We start from the raw sequence: 23,340 nt of genomic DNA, 5'->3' as shown, positions 1-23,340 counted from the left end.
ATTTTGTGCATCAATATGTTCGAGAATTGAAAGAGTTCATTCACGTTTGCACGATCATTTTACAATTATTATTTTTGTTTTAAAATGTAACAAAAAAAAAAGAAAAAATTTAATATTAAAAGTTTAATCTAAATTTTCATATTTATCAACATTATGCATTTCTCTTTATTTTTGTAATTTATATAATATAACATATTTTTCTGAAATGCATATACATATGTTATACATATATATCTGTCTTATGTACTGCTTTATAATTTGATATAATAATTATTTTATAATCCAAAATATAACAAAAAATTTAATATAAATTTCCATATTCATGACATTATGTATTCCTATATATATTTTATATATGATTATATATATATATATATATATATATATATATATATTTCTAGCGTATCTATATATATATAGCATAATAATAAACCTTATATACACCATTAATATAGTACATATTGTATGTATATATAAATATATACGTATGAATTACATATACATTTGAATTATAATCTTGTTAACACGTCGTTCCCACACAAACTTATTGTTATTGTGGTAGCAAAAGTAAACACAATGTCCTTTAATCAAATCGAGGAGAATTCGATTAGTACGGATTTAGAATAGAAGGAGGACACTGCATTAAGTCGTAGATAGATTGCATCAGCTACCATCAAGTTCATGCATGACGCAAACTCAAGTCTTGTTAGATTATCCTCAAGATTTAGAGTATCGTTTTCGTAATGACACCTGGTTATGAGTAGGTATCCCAATTAATTTTTGATCCAATTAATTTTTACCTACACCATATATATATAGGTACTTATAAATGTTTTTAATTAACAACTTTGTAAACATGTTTTGCGTATACACATACAAATTTTGCGTATAAAAATTATATGTTAAAAAAAAAAGTCGATTTTTAATATAGTTTTGATTACATTCTCAATTTAAGATTTGAATAACGATGTAAGTATCTTGAACAATATTTGTAACTATCGATAATATTTATTAGAAACAACTACGGTGAAAGATGACAAAGTGAGCTCAGTAAATGAATTATCTCTCCTTATCTTTACATCTTCTTTGGGAAAATAAAAGTAAAATTTTGAGAAAATTTTGAGAAATCATCATTATAACGAAGTTTCAAAATTTTATCGACGAGAATAATATAGTAATTCATGGAGTCGCTAGAAATAAAAAGGAAACAAACAAAAACAAAAACAAAAAAGTAATATCGTGGGAAACTAGAGAATGAAGAAAGTATTTTTATTGGAAGGAGAAAAAGTGAGAAAAAAGAATATTAAATATAAGAGAATATGTTTGAGACAGAAGCAGAGAGAGGGGGAGAGAGAGAGAGAGAGAGAGAGAGAGACATATCAAACGTTGGACAAACAAAATATTTTTCTCATTAGAATTTAGATACTTGTCATCATCGTTATCGTCATCATTCTGGAACGCGATAGGTCAACAAGGTGTCGGTCGATTAGAGACCGCCATATTATCGGCAGATAAACGAATGGGCGAGTCGATGCGCGGAGGCACGATGGGGGCCCGCCTGTGTATTGACCAATCAACGTTAAGCAACCATGCGATGCTTTGAGTGGCGTCTTCTTGAGCCCGCGCGCGCGCTTGCGAACTACCGTGTATCGAGAATATGTTTTGAGCTCTCTTATCATCGATTTCTTGTATTAATGACGTTAACAAGATGCATCAATGTATTATTAACATGTTTTTCTAGCTGTTTAGTGTATTAGCATGGGCGTATCTAACTTACGTGCATGTGATTTTTGCGAGTAGAGGAAAATTTTTCTTTTCTTCCTGTTTCTTTTTATTTCTTCTTTTTTTGTTCTTTCTTTTGTTCGTTTTTCCCTTTCTATATATATATAATTATTAGAATCATTATATTGTTTTAAAATAAATGGATGAAATATTTGTCAATTTGTTTTGATTAAAATTTTATACCAATAAAGTATCAACCAATATAATTGATAAGATTTATCAAAGTATTATAAATGTGTTCTTCTAGTTGTTCGGAGTGGTATTAGAATGAGCGTAGCTAATTTAGATGTGCGTGATGTTTGCGATTAGATAAAGATTTTTCTTATTCCTTTTTATATTTAATTATTAAAATTATTTTATTATTTTAGAATAAACGATATCAATGATATTCGGATCATGCAATTGTCATTTGTTTTGATTAGGATTTCATACTGATAACACATTAACTAACATAATTGACAAGATGCATAAAAGTATTATATACGTGTTTTTCTAGCAGTTTAGTGTTATATTAGCGTTGGCGTATCCAATTTACGTGCATGTGATTTTTGTCGACTAGAAAATTTTTTTTTTATTTAATCATTAAAATCATTTTTTATTAAAATAATAAAAGAATAATATGATTAACGATATTTAATATTTAATCAAAAATTTTGTATATATACGTTTTGATTATTATTTTGTAGTGATAACGTATTAAACCAACGATAATCGATAATCGTGATATCTTTTGCATGTTGATCGCGTAAATGCGCATTTTACTTAAGGTAAGTAAGTCTAGTAAGAGTAATAAGAGATCACGACTTGGTGTATCAATATCGGTGGTTTGGTCTCTCGTAACGTGTATCGTATTCGATCTGACAGGTGTTCGAACTTTGCGTCGCTCGTTAGAGAATGTGATTTGATGTAACGAGACGATTACCGATGATATACTTCCATCGATCTATTGATGGAGCAACATTGTACCGCATAATGCGTCTTATTTCTTATTTTTTATTATCATAAAAAAAATGATATATTTCTTGATGCCTAGATGCCCAGATATGATATATTAATTCGATCATAAATATTAATACTTTAAATAATTGATAAAATCATCTCTTTTTCTTAAAACAAATAATTAAACAAATAAGATCAAACGAAAGAAGGTTTTTAAAATGTATCATTTAGAAGTTTCGTTTTTGTGTTTTCTTAAAGTTTCTTATAAAACGTATCATAATCATGCAAAACAAATAAATATTAATGCAATTACAACAATCGATTCAACAAATAATTTGTAAAATTTCTATTTTTCTTTCCCTGAAATAATTTGAATGCCTAAAAACAAAGAAAACAAAGAAAAAAAAAAGAAAACAAACGTGTAACTTCGAACGACATTTTTCTACGCCGTACAACGTACCCATCAAAACTCATAGATATGAAAGGGATAAAATTCAAAATTTGGCACGCAGTAATACGAGGACGCTGAAAAAAGAGAAGAAATAGAAAGGAAAAAAAAGAGACAAAAGAGAAAGCGAAAGAAAAAGAATCAATTGGATCAATTGAAACAAAAGAAGAAGATCAATTTAAAAGAATCAATTTGACTTTTCATGTTCGAAAACGAATAGTTGGTAAGCTCTCTCCCGATTCGGTGATGTGCCTGACGTAGTAGGTATTTCTTATCTTGAAATAGAATGAGACGGGGAGCGTGGAGTGGAATATAATAGAGGGGGCTCGATTTCAAAGTAAAACGAAAAAGGGAAACCGTTGGGGCATGGGACGAGGAGAGAGGGGGTAAGGCTGATTTGGGGAATGGGGGAATGAGGGAGGGGGAAACGCGGTAAAGGAAGAAGGCCGAGAGGCGGCTTACGACTGCCGTCTTTAAATTGCGTCATTTCTGTCTTTCTTTCCTCCGGGAGAGAAGAGTTACGCACAGCGTGAGTTTATCGTACTCTCTCTCTCTCTCCTTCTCTCCTCTCTCTGTCTTTTCTTTCTCCTCTCTTTCTCTTCTTTGTCTCTCTTCTCTCTCTCTCTCTCTCTCTCTCTCTCTCTCTCTTTGCTTTTCTTATCCTACGCAGTCCAAAAGAAAGAGAGAGAGAGAGAGTCAGCGAGGGTTCAAATTTTGTTTCCGATCGAAACTCCAACTGTTACATTGTAAGTCGACAATGATATTTGTATGTACATATGTACATATCTTTCTTTTCGCACACATACCACATATTATTTCATTGTTCTATACACATTACAGAGATACGTGTTTAACTACTAAAGGTGTATTACTAGATGATTCTAAGAATATTTATCTTATAGAAAACATTTCAATAAAATTCTTCTTAAAAGATAATTTAAGGGACAAAGTATAAAAAGTATACAAAGTTTAAATGTACATTGTTTAAAGTGCGACAAACTGTATAATAAACAGCGAACTTTGCCTTATTTCGCTAATAAACAAAGCGATTGATGCGATCATTAAATATAATAGAATTTAAAGAAAAACAAGAAGAAAAGAAAGATAACATGTTTGTATAATATAAGAAAGAATAACAACAGCAATATTTTAGAATGTCTATATATGTATTTACCTAACGTTCATATTTCAATTCATTTTATTTTATTAGTCAAAATGGGTATTTTATTTTAGTCAGAATTATGATTATACGAATTCCGAACGTTACAATATTAATACGTTTCTTTTTTTTATTATCGCTTCTATGTAATTTTAAAATTCGTCATACACGAGTTCTTATGTATATAGATATTTATTTTGTAAGTTTGATTTTCTTTTACGACAAAATTATACAATTTCTTCGTATATATGAATTTTATCAAATTTTTTACATATTAATCTAGTCTTTTTTTCTAAATTATACATTATATATTTACTTATAATTGGTATAATATCTATAAACTTCGCAATTATAATGTTTATAATAAATGTAGATATATAATGTAATAAAATTATATACAATTTTTTTATAGATTGTATTAAAAAATTCTGTTACACAAATTCAATTATTATTTTCAATATCTTATAAATAAAAGTAAAAGATTAATAAGAATTATCTAAAATTAATTAATAAATTTAGATAGTTCTAGCTCTAGTTTTAACGCCTGTGTGCGTATATACACACATGTATATCTATATATGTCGCATTCTCTCTCGCATTTATCGAGCAATGACACCGTTGTATACATCTAACTCATTTCATAAGAAACATGTTTTTCGCGCAACAGTGTCATTGGCAACGGTTAGCTCCCATAAATAAGAATAAAATAGGAGTCTCTTCTTGGTTAGCTCGGCTTTGAGACGAAGCCGAGTAGTAGTAAGTACGTAGACACATTTCTCACGCGCGTTATAGATACCAAAGATTATTAATATAAAAGTTAAAATCTCTGTTCTTTTTTGTTAATGAATTTCCCTATAAATTCTTACTATTTTTGTCCAATCTAAATGAAATTTATTTTAGTTATCCTATATGTTCGGATGTAAAATATAGATAGACCATGTTAATTTTTTTTAAATATTATCTATAAAACATAATATTAAAATATAATAAACGAGCGAAGGGTTCTCTCTCTCTCTCTCTCTCTCTCTCTCTCTCTCTCTCTCTCTCTTAAATGAGATACGTATCTGATGCATCCTGCAAAATTTTAAATGATTTAATTTTTTATAAAATTTTATCTATAAAATGACACCTGTGCTGTGTGTCCTATGTGCTATAAAATTCTAGTTTAATATAAAATTTAAATATTTAATTGTGTAAGCAATACGTATATGTATACACACACACACACGCCACACATAAATATAGCTTTATTTGAGCTATGACGTCATCCTGATGGGTGCATATACTACATATAGATACAACAATATACTACAATAAGGTTATTCGAGTTTCTTCTCTCGAACGCGTCTAGGCTTATTTGTCATTTAATACGAACAATACTGCCGAAATTTTGGCAATCCTTCAAAACGATCGCTCTCGCAGATAGAAAACACTTTCTCTGCTCCCTTTCTTTTTTTATTTTTAGAATGGTCGTGAAACAACTCTCATTTTCGATCTACAGAGACAAGCAAAAAGTCTTCCTAGCTGGTCCAAAAATGTTCCTAAATGTATTTAAAAAAAATCAATTAGATATCTGCATTTCTTTAAAATTATTTTGCCTAACTTTTATTATTTTTTTTTTGTTTTTCTTTCTCTGTTTTTTTCTTTTCTGTAAATTATGAATATGTACTTAGGTCTGCTGTTTTACATATTCAAAAAATATAAAATTAACCAGAGTCGCGAGAGAGATCAATACATTTTTTATATCACTCAAAAATTTATACTTTCTCTCTCAAAGTACATTTATTATATGTAGACCTTTATTTATACGATGAAATATTTTCTTTCCCTTTTCTTTCTTTTAATTATGTGAAATTATATGGAATATTTTAACGTTTAAGAAATTTTCAATACAATTGTAATTAATTTATATGTTAATGTAATTATTTTAATTTATATTCTCTATAAAAAATTTCGTTTGAATTTATTCAGAGTATCAAAAGGGCAATGAAAATGATTAAAAAATTAAAAAATAATTATGAAATAAAATGATTTAGATTATATATTTATTTAATCCTCTCGATGTCTTAATTGAATTTTGTCGATTTTATTTACCTTTGAGAAAATATGTTTATATATGTATATATATATATATATATTATTTACAAAAAATTGTTCAAAGCTCAAAGTACCTAAAGAAAAAAAGAATGAAGAATCTGTTTCAAAGAAGAAAGACACTCTTTCAACGAGCAACGTGCACGTGCCTCTCGCGTGGCTCGCCACGAGCATTTGTAACTAACTCCTTATCTATTATATATTTTCTTTCTTTTTTCCTTACACGTTAGACATTATCGCTTCATATATACTTACTTCCATGTATTTCACACTTGCGTAAGGACTTCCTGTCTCTCGTATTTCATCTTCCCAGATGAAATAAACGACCATCGTTTGTATTAACAACACGATTGACGTGGTTTGTTAGTAATTTCACTGACGCGATTAGAGTGTAAAAAAAATATGACTTCACTATTTTAAAAAATTTCAATAGAGATATTCGAACGAATTATCGATCATTTTTATCGATGATATTACTATATCGATCGATCATCGAATATCATGCAAATAAAAAATGTCATATAATATACATATCTAAAAATTATATGCAGAAATTACGATTTCATTATCCAAGAATTTTTAAAGAAAGTTTCGATGATCTATTAATTATTTTTTTTTAATTGATCGGTCCTACAAAATCGTGATCGAGAGATTATCAAAGATTGAAGAAAAAAAGAAAATAAAAAACGAAGAAAGAAAGAAAGAAAGAAAGAAAGAGAAATGTTTTCTGCAATTGTGCTTACGCTCGTAGAGCTGTGACATTGATGTGACATTGTTTACGGTTTAAAAGAACCGTCGTCGGCCTGTACGACTCTAAATATAGGAAGCTAAGTGAATCAGGCATCACGCGAGAGAAACGATGGTCCAACCGCTTGTGTCTGATTCGCAAATGATTCGCGGTGTTACTCTTATTCCGTGGATAAACGAATCACAGTAAAATATTATTTCTATCATATGCATGTATAAGATCGAATCGAAAAGTAAAATTATTATTTACAAATACATGATATTTAATCGAATTGTATAAATGTGTTATCAAGAACGATTACATAGTCATTAACAATAGAATTACCAATAATTATTCCGATATATTAAGATATAGTTTATATCAACCAGTAAGTATAAAAGTGTTCTATGTCAAAAAGAAAAATAAAGTGTGTAAAAAGTTAATTTACAATTAGATCTATTTAATATATTAATTAGATCATTGCGACGTATATAGACATACACGAAAAACATTTTTTGTATAACATTTTAACATTATATAATTATAATCTTGATAATGATAAAAGAAGAAATTTAAAATTACGTCATTTAGACGGGTCTGGTAGTTTTAATGTTTATTAATCAAAAAAAAAAAAAAAAGAAACAAATATAAAAAAAATACGAGTTTCTTATATATTTTTTCTATATTAATATCTACGTATACCTCTTGTGGCAATCTACGAGAGAGGTACATCTGGGTGCGATCAGTAGGAGACTGAGAAAGAGAAAGAGAGAGAGAGTCTTTGCGAAGATAAGAAGATAGACGAAAAGAATAAGATGAAAAAGAAAAAGAGGAATAATAATAATAACAACAACGACAACGACAACGACAACGACAACGACAACAACAACAACACTAATAATAATAATAAGACGAAGAAGTAGACGAAGCGTTCACCGTTTCTCGGGGTCGATTCCGGCGAACAGCTGCCCCGCCAACGTTTAGGCGCCACCCGAGAAAATATGATTCTCTTATGGAAAACCTATGTATCCGTTAGCGTGTCTCGCGTCTCAAGAAAGTGAGAGAGAGAGAGAGAGAGAGAGAGAGAGAGTCGTCGCGTCAGAGAGCGATCGTCTCCCGAGAATCCAAAACGATCCGCCGACAGGTTTATTGGCACGGAGGTGGTATCGCCGTCACACCGCGAACTCACGACAAAACATTCAAAGACGCGCCGCCGCCGCTGCCGCCGCCGCCATCATCACCATCGCTACCACCCACTGAGAGAGATAGAGATACAGACAGAGACAGAGAGAGAAAGAGAGCTCCTTTTCAATTTTATAAATATTCCTCGTTGAAATGTGTTCTCTTTCAAGAAGGAACCCTTCCAAAAAAAAACAAAGAAATAAGAAAAAAAGTGCAATCGATTGATCCTTCGACTTCCGGTTACTTCGATCTTTTTGATATTACGATTTTTATTAAAGGATAAATATAGGTATATTGGATTTATAATTGGATATAAATTATTTTTAGATTTGTTTAAGATTTGTCTAAGATTGTATTTTAATAAATTATTTTGTATTGTTGTTGTTGTTGTTATTGTTATTGTTATTATATTATTTACGTGAAATAGTTTATACAAATTATTTTTATGTTATTAAGATTAATAATATTGAAACAAAATTGTTGTGCTGCGGATTAGGTATTATCATATAGATTTAAATAAATTGTTTATGAATTATTATTATATAGGGTAAATGTAACTATATAATGTAAATTAATATTCTCTCTCTAATAGATACTCTCTTTCCCTCTCTTTGTTTTACATCGTATTTTATCTAGCATTTTATTATATTATATTAATAGTATTCTAATAGATATTATAATACTAATTTAATACTAATTCTCTTGATATATTTTACATTTTTTTATAAATTTAAGTATTCCTTTATTCACTTAATGGTAAAGAAAATAATGTGAATAAATTAGTAAAGAATTACTTAAATTGATTTTCTGAAATAGTTAAATTGATCGATATTATTTGAAAAGAAATAGGGAAGAAGGAAAAGTCATCTGATTCGATTAATCGAAATATTATCTATCTATATAATAATATCTAATTAATATAATGATGTTGTCGCATCCACGTGTCTTTGGTTGGGTTTATCGACGCGTGTACAACTCGGTCAGCTAGCGCGTGATGTTCCGGTTCGTCTTGCTAAACTACGCTACGCGTTTTCCAAGAAGCTAATCAAGCCGGGTTCATACGTATAGACACGCGAACGAAGCCACCATATATTGATCGTTTTGGAATTTTTATCGTTTTAACGAAGCACAATTGTTTTAACGATGAGTTCATCTATAAACGATCGACCATAACCGAGAACGCATGTGTTTTCTTTCGAAAGTAATCGTCATTTTTATTTATCTCTTCGATCCTGCACTCGATTAGGTATGATCTATGTATTTCGATCGATCTTGATGCAAAACTCGAACGATAAACAACTTATATACGTATGTAGATGTGTTTTTTTTTCTATTCAAAGTTAGCGTCATCACGATGATGATCTATTTCGATCGATGGATCGAACGAAAATTGACGGAGAAATACGTACTTACTTGCTGTCTTATTTGAAATAGTTATCATCATTTTTTATTATCGTCATTCCAAGAATGATCTATTCTGATCGATATAGAATTAAAATGGACAGGAAAGAACATACAGATTTCTTCGAAAATTGATGTCATCTTAGTGATGACACATTTCGATCGATCGATCGATACGGATATAAAGTTAACATAGAATAACATGTACGTACTTTTTATATCGAAGACGTCGTCACCTCTGTAATGATCTATCGATCGATCCATACAAAAATCAACAAGAAATAAGAAATACGTTTTCATTAGAACGTTATTCTCACTCTGTAAATGTTCTATCGATGGATCCATACAAAGATGAGCTCGAAACAAGAAATACATTTTCATTGAAAAATTATTCTCATCTTGTTAATGATCTATCGATCGATTCCATATAAAATTAAACTCGACTGGAATAAATAACTTTTCATTAAAAAATCATTCTCCCTTTTTATTAACGGATCTATCAATCGTCACATTTCATACAAAAACGAAACTCGAAAGAAATCGAAAATGAATAAAAAGATTGTTATTTCGAAATCTTTATCTCATTAACGATCTATATGGATCTCGATCCATAACTAAAAAGTAAAAAATATTCCTCGGACATGATCGATGAGAAAGGGACTAAAAAGAGATACCGATCTAAATCTAGTTCTTTCCCAAGGGTGGGTGGGGGGTTGTGTGTGTGTGCGCGCGGAGGGAGGGGGGAAGGGTTGAGAGAGAAAGTATGTATACGTGATACCGGTCACGTAGGAGCTGGAGGACCATCCCTACGAAGAATTTCAACGCCCGGCCGGTATGCTCGACTGCGCTATCACGTATCCCCTTAATGACGTCAGCAAACTTATACGAACGACGAAGGATTCTTAGAACGAACGCCATCATCCTCGTTCTTTTCCCTCTTTACTCTTGGCCCCAACGCAAATTGACACGAGCTGATTGGAAGAGGAAATTTCTTTTTCTACTTCTACTTCTTTTTCTTCTTCTTCTTCTTCTTCTTCTTCTTCTTCATCATCTTCATTGTTTTCTTCTTCTTTTCCTTCATCTTCATCTTCGTTATCTTCTTTTTTTCTTTATCTTCTTTTTCTTCATCTTCTTCGTCTTCGGTACCACTAAAGAGACGCGTGCGCGTTTGTTCACTCTTTTTTTATTTCTTTGTCTCTGCCTTTGTCAGGTCAAGGAAGCGGGTCAAAGGAGGAACAAACGATATATATCTTTTGACGTCATAGGCATTCCCAACGATTCGATCGATATGATCCTACGTTTGTACCATTGACGACTATAAGTGGACAAATATCGGACGCGCGCGGCCATTTGCGTCGCATTCACAACCGACCCCGTAAGACCACCAATCTTTTATATCGAATTATCTTTCGTATATTTATTTCAATATAAACTACTTGCTCCATTGCGTTTTCAAATGATATAATTATAATTTAATATAATATAATATAATACAAAACATATATACTACACTGTATATATTATGCTACAATATATCATAATTTAATATAATTATATTAAATATAATATTCAGTACGAGCTAATTCAAAAGTTAAAAGAAAGAAAAAAAAGAAAAAAGATTTTATTTGTTGTGTAATTCGTATGGCTATATCTACGAATTACGGAATAAATTTATTTTATTTTTAATTTTTTTTTACTTAGACCAGCTTCGTAATCAATGGCTCGTGTTTTATCGAAAGAATAAACTTTGTTTTATAAGTTTTATAAAACAAATAATGTATCGGAATTTTTATATGAAGTATCTACTCGACTGTATTTATTATGAATAAATTAATATAAATGATAAAAAGTTGTTGAGGAAAAGAAAATCTTTTTTCGTCGATTAGAAATTAATCTAGATATCTAAATCATCGATCGAATGATTTTTACATTTTAAAATAGATATACTTACATGAAGATTCTTTTATCTTATGTTAAAGTTTTTTATGTAGATAACATGTATTGCTATTGTATTTGTTTATTTGTCTTCATTACGTTACGAAATATTTACGTAATATATCTATCAAATAGGTATAAGTATATGTCAGATATGTCGTTGATGTATAACTTACATAATTGTTATAAAAAAACTTGGATAAAGTATGTGTACCGATAATAATGAAAGTCATCAAGTGTAAGTAATAATTTTTATTCCAAGTTATCTCCATTGCATTTATCAATACTTATATTATTATATATATGGACAATTGACATACTATAGATGATATTATTTATTTATATATAAAATAATGCAAATTCTTACTTTACTTATTAGTCGATTCAACAATTAAAGATTTAAACGAATATTTAATTATATATGTATGTATTTTTTTATCAGTAGTATTGACCAATTCTATATTATATTATTATATTATGTTATAATACATAAACAAACATAATTTATTTTTTTTATTTAGAATAAAATATTGTAACACAAATTCCAATATATCATCAATCAGTCAGCTCAACCCAATGAAATAATTAAACGAATACATCTATAGGTAGTATTTATATACTTGTTCAATATAATTTATATATTTTCTATTGTTTTTGCAAGAATTATAATCTATTCATTGTTATTTATTTAAACGTCAAATAATAAAAATTGCCATATATTATCAATTATTCAATCAATCCGATACAATTAATTATTTAAACAAATATATAGGTAAATCTATACCTATATTTGTCCAATATGATTTATGTTTTCCTATATTTATTGTCGCAGGTTGTTCAGAGTAAGAAAGGAGGAAAGAAATATACAGAGTGAAATGATGGAGGAAAGGATCCTCCTTTCGTGGAAAACGTTTGTGCCACGTTGGCCGATTGACGTCATCAGACACACACACAAGATAAATTCTTGATGTGGGAAATTTAAGTATGGACCTTATCCTTGGCCCTTCCAGGAAGGACGTCAAAACCAAAATTCGTCAAGAGTAGGTACGTATAAATACATATAACATAGAGTCAGATAATTTTCCAAGAAGTCGGGTTAGGTATCATTGTTCATAAATCGAAGAACGAGAAGACGAGATTTTACGATTTTTTCACGAATTCTAAGATAATCTATTAATTAACCATCTTCCACTGATGCTTCACTTGCAACGGTGGTTCTCAATTGCTAGCAATGATTATGGTCTCAGTCGAGATTGTTTATTTTTCTTCTTCTTCTTTTTTTTTCTTTGTTTATTTAACGTTGAAAATAATGTACAAGTTACTTATTCTTTTATTTCTTTAATTTCGAAAATCTAAATCATTTTCTTGTGATAGAATTCATTTCGTGTAATTTCATTTCATTTCATTTCATTTCATTTCATTTTATTTCATATCATTCATTATAAGTATATGAATCCAGAATTTATTATATGTTATTAAAAGAAACGATATTTCATTGTTATTAGAACGCATTTAGTTTAATTCGAATGAAAAATCTTTCAATATGTTTAGGAATTTAGGGATTACGTGATTAGAGAAAATTTTAAGATCTATTTCGTCTTGAAATTGTTGAGATTCATCTTTATCTTTTTTGTAGAAAGTAACTGAGAGAGAAGATTATTAAAAAGTCCAGAAAAAAAGAAAAAATATATATATATAGATATTATTATATGTATATAAAACTTAAATTTAAATTTTAATTAAATTAAACCTATTTAAATGAAATAGTATTATGGTTATTATTAATACAGGATTACTTTAATGAAGACAATCTAATTGATTATAAAGGAGAAGAAATGCACATAATCATAAATTTTTGAGTAAATTTATTGGTGGTAGCGTAGTATTAATATCGATATATTCGAAGAAAACATTTCGCATTTATTTCTCATGCCAGACTAATAATTATCTTGATAATGGGAGAAATGGTGGGGATAATGTATATAGATAGGATTTAGTCTCCGAAAGTAAAAGAAGTTGGTCGGAGACGGCGCCAGGTTTATTTGAAGTCCAAAAACACGAAATTTAGGATGGCATGTTGTGATATATACAAAAAAAATATATATATACATACAGACAAACACACACACATATAAGTGTGTGTTTATACGTACGTATGTATAAGTAGAGTCATACAAATATAGTGTTTACATGTATAAATACACATACTCGTAAAATAAACGCCGAAGGCAGTTTGATAGCGTGAACCGGATTCAGTAACTATCTGACTTGAATTTACGTATATTTATTCAGTCAGTCAGAGACGCCGGCGCCTCAGAGATTGAAGATGACCGGGACCAGACGATGCTGATGACGACGAAGACGAAGACGACGCCGACGACGCCGACGTCGACGACGACGACGCCGACGACTATGACTACAAGGTACAAAACCGTAAAGACTAATAATAATAGTAATAAGAAAGTGAGAAGAGAGGAGGAAACGAAGAGAAGAAAAGAAAAAAAAGAGAAAAATAAATTTGGAAAAGAAGGTGAAAAAGAGAAACAGAAGAGAGGGAGAGAGAAAGAAATATCGGATATGGATGAACATATATAAATGAATTTATTTCAATTTGTTTACAATTATAATCTCTTCAGTTTTTTCCTCTTTTTTTTTAGATTTTATAATTAAATTTCTTGCTCTTTCTTTTTTTCTTGTCTTGTATCTATTTTTACATATTTACATGCGAAGAAAAGAAGATGAAACGAAGAAGCGATGAGATATTATAGATATTGAATATTTAAACGTACGAAAGATTCTAATATTTTTCTCTACTATTTAGAATGTATACAATAATTTTATGCTTCGTGTAATTTCTTTTCTTTTGTTCTTCTTAAATGTTTACGCATTTATTTAAAGAAAATGAAGAAGCGAGAATATTGTATAAGTAAATGCATTTAAACTGAAATGATACTTGAGGTTTGTGTTTTAGGAGATTTTGTTCAATCGATATACGACTAGATTTTCGTATAAAAAAGAAGTTTAAAGTGAAAGACAAACAGGCTGAATAACAAAGAAAATAAAGATAGTTATACATTGCAAGAAGAACATCTTCTGAATCTATTTACAGAGAACGAAGTGATGACGATATTAGCCAATTTGAAGATAGGTAACAATCTGGATCAGAAAACCGAACAAATGCTGATCGACGATATTTTAAATATTGTATTATAAATATAAGTTTGATGAGGATCAAGTAAGTAAGTACTTACTTATATACATATGTACGTACGAATTACATATGGTGCTGGTTGATAATTTTATGATGATGTTTTTGGACGAATCTATGACCAGTCTGTATCCCTATTCCTCTTTTCACCGTGTGAAAATGCAACAGAAATTAGCGATAGGCGATAGAATGATAATCTGCATAATCCATCAGCTTACATTAGGATGTAAGCTTACAAAATGATGTTCGAGATGTTCGATCACGTTCACCTACTAGCCAACGGACGTTGCATGTACGACGAAGCAGCTAAAAACACAATCGGCTACTATGCTAATTTAGGTCTGCATTGTCGAAAATATCATAATCCTGGGGATTATATGATAGGAATCCTTAGCAACGAACGCGGAAACTTCAGCGATCGGCTAAAGTAAAAAGTAAGTAATCGTGTAAAAAGTAAGTAAATAAAGAATCAGCATGTTTATGATATTCAATATCAAGGGGCTTTTACTTGATCTATATATTTATAAATTGATGTCTGAATTTCTCATAATGTAATTCGTTGCTATAATAATACAGTCTGTAGGATTATGATATTTTGGGTAGTGCAGAATAAAATTAGCGAAATAGTTGATTGTATTTTTAGTTACTATCCTATATATGCAACGTTTATCGGTTAGCAAGTAAACGTGATCGAACATCTCGTAAACAGATGAACTAGGTTGACGGATTGTACAGATTATCGTCGTATCGCCTGTCGTTAACTTCTGAAGCATTTTCACGTATTGAGAAATCCAAATCGGTTGTAGACTCGTCTAAAAACATCACCAAAGGATTATCTAACAGTTCTAACCGAAAGCAATGCTTGTATCCACCGTTTATTCGTAGGCGTGTTCTCAATCCTCATCAAATTCGACTAAGTACTTATATAGATTATATACGTCGATCAGCATCTGTTTCGTCTTTTGATTCAGATTGTTGTCCATTTTCTAATTTGCTGATGTCACTGTAAATATTTCATTGTAAATGTAATAGATTAGGAAGGTGATCTTCTTGCAATATATAACAGTAGTATTTTTTATACCTATTTCTTATTTCCTTTGTTATTGAGATAATTTATCTTGTCCTTTAGATTCTTGTTTTATTCAAATTTCGTCAAAATGTTCAATGACCTCGATTTACTAGTTTTCTTCTGACCCACGATAGATAATACGTCGTTCGATAAGAAAAATTGATCCTCTTGAGGATTTGTTTCTTTCAACCACGTAATCTATTTGAACTTTATTCGTCACATTGAAAAACTCGATATCAATCGAGACTTCAACAAATTCAAGAGAATTGGCTACATATTATAAACATTTGCTTTTTCGTTATCCTTTTCTTTTTCATTCGACTATCTAATAACGAGCTTGATAAACGTTGATCTTTTATAAAAATAGTATTTTCTTTTGAATAGTATTCCTTTAAAAAGATATGATTATAAATATAATATTTATCAATCACGTGCTGCAATTTATTTATCATATGTTAATTAATAACATTTGTCGAGTCCTGGCGTTGACTGTTCTAAATACACATTTCGTGACAGTGCCAGCAAAACTGATATCAAATGGACTAAAAATGTAATACAAATTTCAGGTAAATAAATCATTTAGTTTGAATCATTTTTTTTTTAAGAAATTAATTCAACATACAGTTTAGAAATATCATGAATAAATACGATGTTAAAAAAAAAAAAAACAAAGAAAAAAAGGAAAACAAATTCTATATAACTTCTTATCCATTCTTGAAAGAAATTTTTTCCAAATCCTTTCTTCTTTTATTTAAAATATAATATTTTCATATTCTTGACTCGTACGATTATATATACGATTAATATAATTTATATGATAAACATAACCGTTCTTCTTGTATATCTTGAAATTTTTACTACACCAAAAACAATGATGACTGAATTAGAATTGCAAATACCTATGTAATTAATAATAACTAATCTGATATAATCTTAACGGAGGATAAAGTTGAACATCCTATGGTATCACGAAATTAATTGAGGTGTTATCTATCAAATATTTGATGAATCTCTAAAATTTACTAACCAATTGTCGGTGAGTGACCGACCGTCGATATGTGACTGACTAATAGATATTATCGATAAATTAATGATTACTTTTTATATACTTATCTAACGAAGAAAATTCTTTCTTCTAGAAGAAATTTCCAAGGTAAGATATACGACGAGAATTTCTCTTCCAACCAAGGATCTTTTGACCGAAAGCACTAAAAAAGGATACTCATGGTAAAATATTATGTGGGTCTGGAATGATGTATTACGATGATAAATAATAAGAAAAATAAGTATTTAATAATTGCTATTATAGTCAAGTTGACTCGTTTATAATAGTTTAATGAAGAATAATTTCAAAAGTAACAATTTCAAATAGAACTGTTCCACCAAAGTAGTCATATAAAAAAATAAGATAATTGAAAAATTGAAAAAGTGAAAAATTAGAATGAGATATGCACATGTAAAATTTATATTGTGGAAGGTATTATTTTTAATCTTACTTTTTAACTTTCCACGATTACAAACATCAAGATCAAAATACATTCAAATAAAATGTAACACTATCGAGTAACGTAGAATTTCCGTATATGTAAAAAAGAAGATAAACAGTTAGAAATCAACTCTAAGTAGCAAGGGAATCAGTAATGACGATCCAAATGGCTTAACAGTCGAAGAATGAACCTTCAGACACGATGTCTGTGATATTTATATTATATTACATTTTTAAATTGCTGACTACCGTGAAATTAGATGTAATCTTGTAATTTATCAGAATAAACTCTATTATTAAAAGTAATATTATCTTTAAACGTTTTCTTGATTTTCTCAACTTGTAATTAAAAATATCTCTCATCTAGATTAAATAGGTTATTTCAAAGAATAATTTTGTTTATTGTATTATACTTATTAACAGTTTGGTTACAGAAAGTTTCGAGAAGCTATTTGGAGAGTATATAAAATGATTGAGTCAACGGCAGTTATTAGTTTAAAACTAGAAAATTTAGATGACAAATATTTTGAACAAATAAAAAAGACGAAGTTTGAAGTCAGTATTTAATTAATGATAAAATTAATAGAAATCAAATAAATTTAATTGCGGTTAAATAAATTTTCGAGTTGCATAGTGCCAATAAAATGTTATAATTTTTTAATAAAGGACTAATTAACCTTTGACTATAATTAATGTTAGAATAGTGTTAGAATTTCAAGGCGCAACTAATTATTTTAGTGTAAAGAAAGTTTATTTTCTTTCAATTATGCGTGAATTTGCAAACATGGTAACCGACATGCGGAGTAAGTTTTATTATATAGTGGAAAGTTTCATCATATCTTAAGTACGTTTCAAAAAGATTTGCTAATATATAATTTCAGCCATTCTAAAAATATTTAGTAATTACTAAATTAACTTTTAGCTGTCAATATTTACATATAAGAAAAAATAGGATTTTTTCCTAATTTTTGCTATACCAGTTTTTATTTAAAAAAAAAAAAACGTATTTACTACTACTTCAGCCATTCTGTTTTCATTTTTGAAAAGATGCATTACTGCATCATCCGATATAAAAATATAAATTGCATAACTAAACTAATAAAAGAGAGAAATTTTGACAATTGTTAAGAAATAGCGACATTTTTCATAATACGATAAAAATTTCATTGTGTGAAATAAAACATATCAAATATTTATTATAAGTACTTTAGTATTTATATCACAAATTAAATGGTACAAATTCCACATCAGGGAAAATAAGAATGTAACAAAATAAAAAAAATGCTGATTAAGTATCATCGAATAATAAGAGAAAATGCTGTCTCTCACATGAATGGCAACAGTTATGAAGTCTCAATATGGGTGATTTATTTGATTTCATCGATCTTTTCGATCTTGAGTGATGCTGCTATCATTGAGTTTGTTCTATAATTTAAAAATTCTCTGTAAACTAAAATATCAAAAATTTACAGTAACGTCTTTCAATATCATCAATGTGATTTTGATTTGCATATTCGTTGTTACTTGAAGCTTTGCTTTTATACAGACAAGAAAATTTGCACAATAGCATCATATTAACTGTATTCTTACAATTATCGCGTAGTATTTAACGAGCTTGCTGATTGACGCTGCAAAATTAATTCTTTAGTAACAATTGTTAAGCAATATAAATCAATAACGCTCAATTATGTTAAAATCTAGTTTTCAGCCATTTATTCTATCTATAGAAACATATTTTCGCCTGAAGAAACGAAAGGGTTAAAGTCACAATCAGACGATTTAAGTTAAATGACAAGAATAAATAACGGATTTTATTGAATAACTTATTATAAAAGATATATTTTATAATAAATGAATATATATATTATTAAAAAAACTATTGAAAATTTTGTGTACGATATACTAGAATAACATGTAACAATATTTGCATATCTGATGTTAACTAGTGACATATAATGTATATCGATTTTAGATAACTTTTTAGAAGTAGACATTTATTAGATACGTATATCTACTTATCTATTATATTGTATATATACATATATTTATATAAATCTATTGTATATATATATATATATATATATATATATATATCTATTTTGTGTGTGTGTGTGTATGTGTGCTCGCGTATTACACACACATATTTTGTATATAATTTCTATTGTAAATAAATATTCAAGTAATAATAAGATATAATAATAATAAGATAATGCAAATATGCAAATAATAGCATTTCGAAAAAATACTAACATTTTGTTCAGATTGACGATATTTTTCTTATCTAGACTCGTATGCTTCTGACTTAATATCGACAGCAAAAATACTGTATCAATAATTTTTGCTTTAGATGGAAGAAAATAAGTAATAATGTCTCGATTAGAACTAGAGTGCAAATCTGTACCTATATAATTAATAATAACTAATATGCAAAGTTAATGAAAAAAGTCGAATACTGCGGATATCACGAAATTGATTGATGTGCCATCTGTTCGAAGTTGAATGAATTACAGCTTTCCGATCAACTGTCGAAACTACAGTTTTTTGACCGACTATCGATAATTTAATGATTTTTTTTATATACTTGTCTAAACTAATTGTAAGAGAGTATTCTATGTAGAAAAAAATTTTCAAAGGATATCGTAGAACGGATGATCATACGACAGAAATATTTTTTCATAAACATGAATCTTCGATTCAAAAGGACCAATTAATAAAATATAATGAGAATAATTAAGGAAAAAATAATTTCTGTTGTCGATCCTTTTGTAATAGTTTTCTTGTAATAGTAGAGAAATAATTTCAGATATAACACTTCCAAATGGAATTTTTTAAGCAAGATGTTTTTACAAAAAAGAAAAAATAAATAAGTAAAGAAAGAAGATTAAAAAAAAATTAAAAAATTAAAAAGAGACATACAACATACTTGTAAAATTTTCATTATAAAAAATATTATTTCTGATCTTACTTTTTCTATTTCAACGATTACTAATATCAAAATTAAAAAATATCCTCTCAAACTATCATGGAACGTAAAATTTTCGTAAGAAAAGATAAATAGCTAGAACTGAAATTTAAAAATCACCAAAACCAGTAGTGACCATCCAAATGGTTGTTCTCTCAAAGAATGGATGTTCAAATTATGTTCGGTATGCTTGTTATATTTGCATCTTTTTTTACTTTCATTTATTTTATGCTAGCACGATCCATCCATTAAATTGCTGGTTATTGTGAAATTATATCGCTTTATATTAATTTTAATATTAAACATTGTTGCATTTTTAAATGTTTTTATAATTTTATCATTTTGTGATTACAAATGTCGCATATACATTAAATATATAATATTAATAAGTGAACCTTCAAATAAATCATGATTCTTTTTAAAGAATAATTTTATTTATTATATTTACTTTATCAATTACGTATCACCGAGGTTATAAAATAGAAACATTTTTATCGAGTATCTATAAAGTACCGTTCGATTACGTTAAAGTCTAATTGTCAACGATGCATTTCATTTAGAAAAAACTTATTCTTTTATAAACGTGCTGGAACTAAAGGATTAAAGATGTTGTAAATAATTTGATGATCTAACTCAGATAATTCGAATAAAGAATAAATTTTATTGAATAACTAATTATAAAATATATCATATTTTATATAAATATATTATATTTTATAATAAACGAATATATGCATTTTTAAAATACTAATTTCACACTAAGGTGTAATGATATTTACAAATCTGATGTTAACTATTAATATATAATGTAGATCGGTTTTGAAAAGTTTTCAATGATGTAAGAATTCTGTTTTATAACAATTTTTAATGATATGTATATAATATAGATATACTATATATGTATATTTATGTTATTATTACGATATAAATTATATATGTATATATATATTCTAATTATTATTGTTCATGTTGTCATATCACATTAGCAATAAATTTCTTTTCAACACGTAGTAACCAACAATTCGATAGAAAATGAAAAAGATGATTAGAATGAGTAGGTTCAGCCAATATTTATCAATTTCCATTTCAAGTTCCCTAAAAACAATTTGCGGTGATTGCGATAAACAATATGTGAGATCGATAGAAATTTTAAATTTCTCGCGATTGTATCCGTATATGGATTGAACCAAACCTTCAAAACTATACTTCAAGTAATTAAAATAACTAAAGTAATAGAGATACTTTGGCATGTGGTTGAATAAAATAATACCACCCTCGAACAATAAGAATATACCTATGATGACCGAACTTGTGAAGATACCGTTCACGGGATTGAGCAAAATACCGATAATGAATCCCAAACTATCAGCGATGAAGTTTGTTAAGATAGCGATCCCAAAGAACATAAAGAATCTGTTCCACTCGAACGGTTGATTACTAAGAAAATATGAAATGGAAGAAAAAGTAAGAGTGCAAAATAATTGGAGAGGCATATTAGCTATTAGCAAAGCGAGATAATAAGTTCTCAGGTGATACCAATTATTAAATTGCTCCTTCTTCAGTATTGCTAGATCCGAAGAGATTTTCGATATAGCCGGCATTATGTTTGTGTAAGAGAGGAAAATAGTGACGATGACAAGATATTTGATATTTTTAATGATTTTGTGACAATCGACATTGGCGTCCTTGAAGAATAGTCCAAGAAATATACCTACGAGAAAATAAATGAACAGCTTCAGGTAAAGTATTGTCCAATTTCTGTGAAATTGTACAAAATAACGATCGAGTAAAATCAAAAATTTTTTAAATTCGGAAGGAGTCTTTATCCAGAGTATCCTTTTTTCTTCCTCGTTGTAATCTGGAGTAACCTTGTCTTCGACAATTGTTGCCGATTTCTCCGAAGAATTTGCTCGCCAAATCGCTTTGTTACATTCGATTGCTGCGGCGAGTTGATCGCTAAAGTTCCCGTATTCGTTGTTAACGATTTCTATCATATAATCCGCAGGATTATGATATTTTGGACAATGCAGATCTAAATTAGCAAAGTACTGGACTATATTTTGAGGCGCTCCCTCGTACATGCAACGTCCATCGGCTAGCAAATAAAGATGATCGAACATCTCGAATATTAGCGCGCTAGGTTGATGGATTGTGCAGATTATCGTTCTGCTACCTTTTGCTAGCTTTTGTAGCATTTTCACGCATTGAAGAGAAAAGTATGAATCCAAACCGGTCGTAGGCTCGTCTAAGTACATCACCGAAGGATTAGTAACTAACTCTAACGCGATACTTAGTCTCTTCTTTTGTCCACCGCTCAATTCATTCGTACGCGTATTCTTTGCCTTCGTCAAATCCAATGTATCTAAAATCTCGTCGATTAAAATCTGTTTGGCTTTTCCATTCAGATTCTGATCTATTTTCAAATTGGCTGATATTGTCATCGCTTCATTCACTGTAAATAAATTTGGAAGATGATCGTTTTGAGATATATAACAGGAGTACTTTTTATGTTCGTTCCAAGTAATGTTATTTCGTTCGTTATTGATGTAATTTATTTTTCCCTTTAAGCTCTTGTCTTGTTTGAATCCCGTCAAAATGTTCAACAACGTTGATTTTCCAGCTCCAGACAGGCCCATGATAGCTGTCATTTCTCCGGATTTAAAAAAACCGTTTATCCCTTTAAGGATTTGTTTCTTTGAATCACGAAATCCATTCTGAACTTCGTAGATCAGATAGAAAAACTCAATGTCTATCGATTTAGACATCGATGAATTCGAGAACTTTGAGTTACTATACATCGTGAATTTTCGTTTCTTTTTTTCTTACGATCAACACAGTCCTAGAAAGAGATTTAAGAAATCAAAAAATCGGGAGAAAAGATACGGATATTTGTAAGATTTGTATTACTAAAAAAATTGTTTTTAATTTTACCTATATATAGTTCCAGA

The 23,340-nt window shown here is 29.0% G+C and overlaps 1 protein-coding gene and 1 long non-coding RNA gene across 4 annotated transcripts; one reads left to right on the top strand and one right to left on the bottom strand.

Moving 5' to 3' along the window:
- The first annotated feature begins 10,476 nt into the window (after window positions 1-10,476).
- On the top strand, window positions 10,477-19,407 carry LOC127069652 (uncharacterized). 3 transcript variants are annotated; one of them, XR_007783649.1, is made up of 4 exons: window positions 10,477-11,107; window positions 12,500-12,711; window positions 13,960-14,090; window positions 17,084-19,407. It is a non-coding gene; the product is annotated as an uncharacterized LOC127069652 (long non-coding RNA). The 3 variants fall into 3 exon arrangements; XR_007783651.1 differs by lacking the exon at window positions 17,084-19,407 and adding an exon at window positions 14,639-16,430; XR_007783650.1 differs by lacking the exon at window positions 10,477-11,107 and adding an exon at window positions 11,149-11,905.
- A 2,045-nt stretch (window positions 19,408-21,452) lies between these two features.
- LOC127069854 (ATP-binding cassette subfamily G member 4-like) lies at window positions 21,453-23,079 on the bottom strand. Its single transcript, XM_051007426.1, has 2 exons — window positions 21,585-23,079; window positions 21,453-21,487 (listed from the first exon to the last, which is right to left on the bottom strand). The coding sequence occupies exons 1-2, from the start codon at window positions 23,038-23,040 to the stop codon at window positions 21,453-21,455; spliced, it is 1,491 nt and encodes a 496-aa protein (XP_050863383.1). The 5' UTR covers window positions 23,041-23,079.
- Between the last annotated feature and the right edge of the window lie 261 nt (window positions 23,080-23,340).

Source organism: Vespula vulgaris, chromosome 16 (genome assembly GCF_905475345.1).
Source record: "Vespula vulgaris chromosome 16, iyVesVulg1.1, whole genome shotgun sequence".
Taxonomy (NCBI): Eukaryota; Metazoa; Arthropoda; class Insecta; order Hymenoptera; family Vespidae; genus Vespula; species Vespula vulgaris.
The sequence above is the reverse complement of the archived record's forward strand: the minus strand, read 5'-3'. Positions and strand labels throughout refer to the sequence as shown.

Excerpts from the sequence above, each read along its gene's own strand:
- LOC127069854 (XM_051007426.1), bottom strand. The coding sequence starts at position 23,040 with ATGACAGCTATCATGGGCCTGTCTGGAGCTGGAAAATCAACGTTGTTG. Across the intron at positions 21,488-21,584 it reads CTTGAAGTATAGTTTTGAAG|GGAACTTGAAATGGAAATTG; the intron begins GTTTGGTTCAAT and ends AATTGTTTTTAG.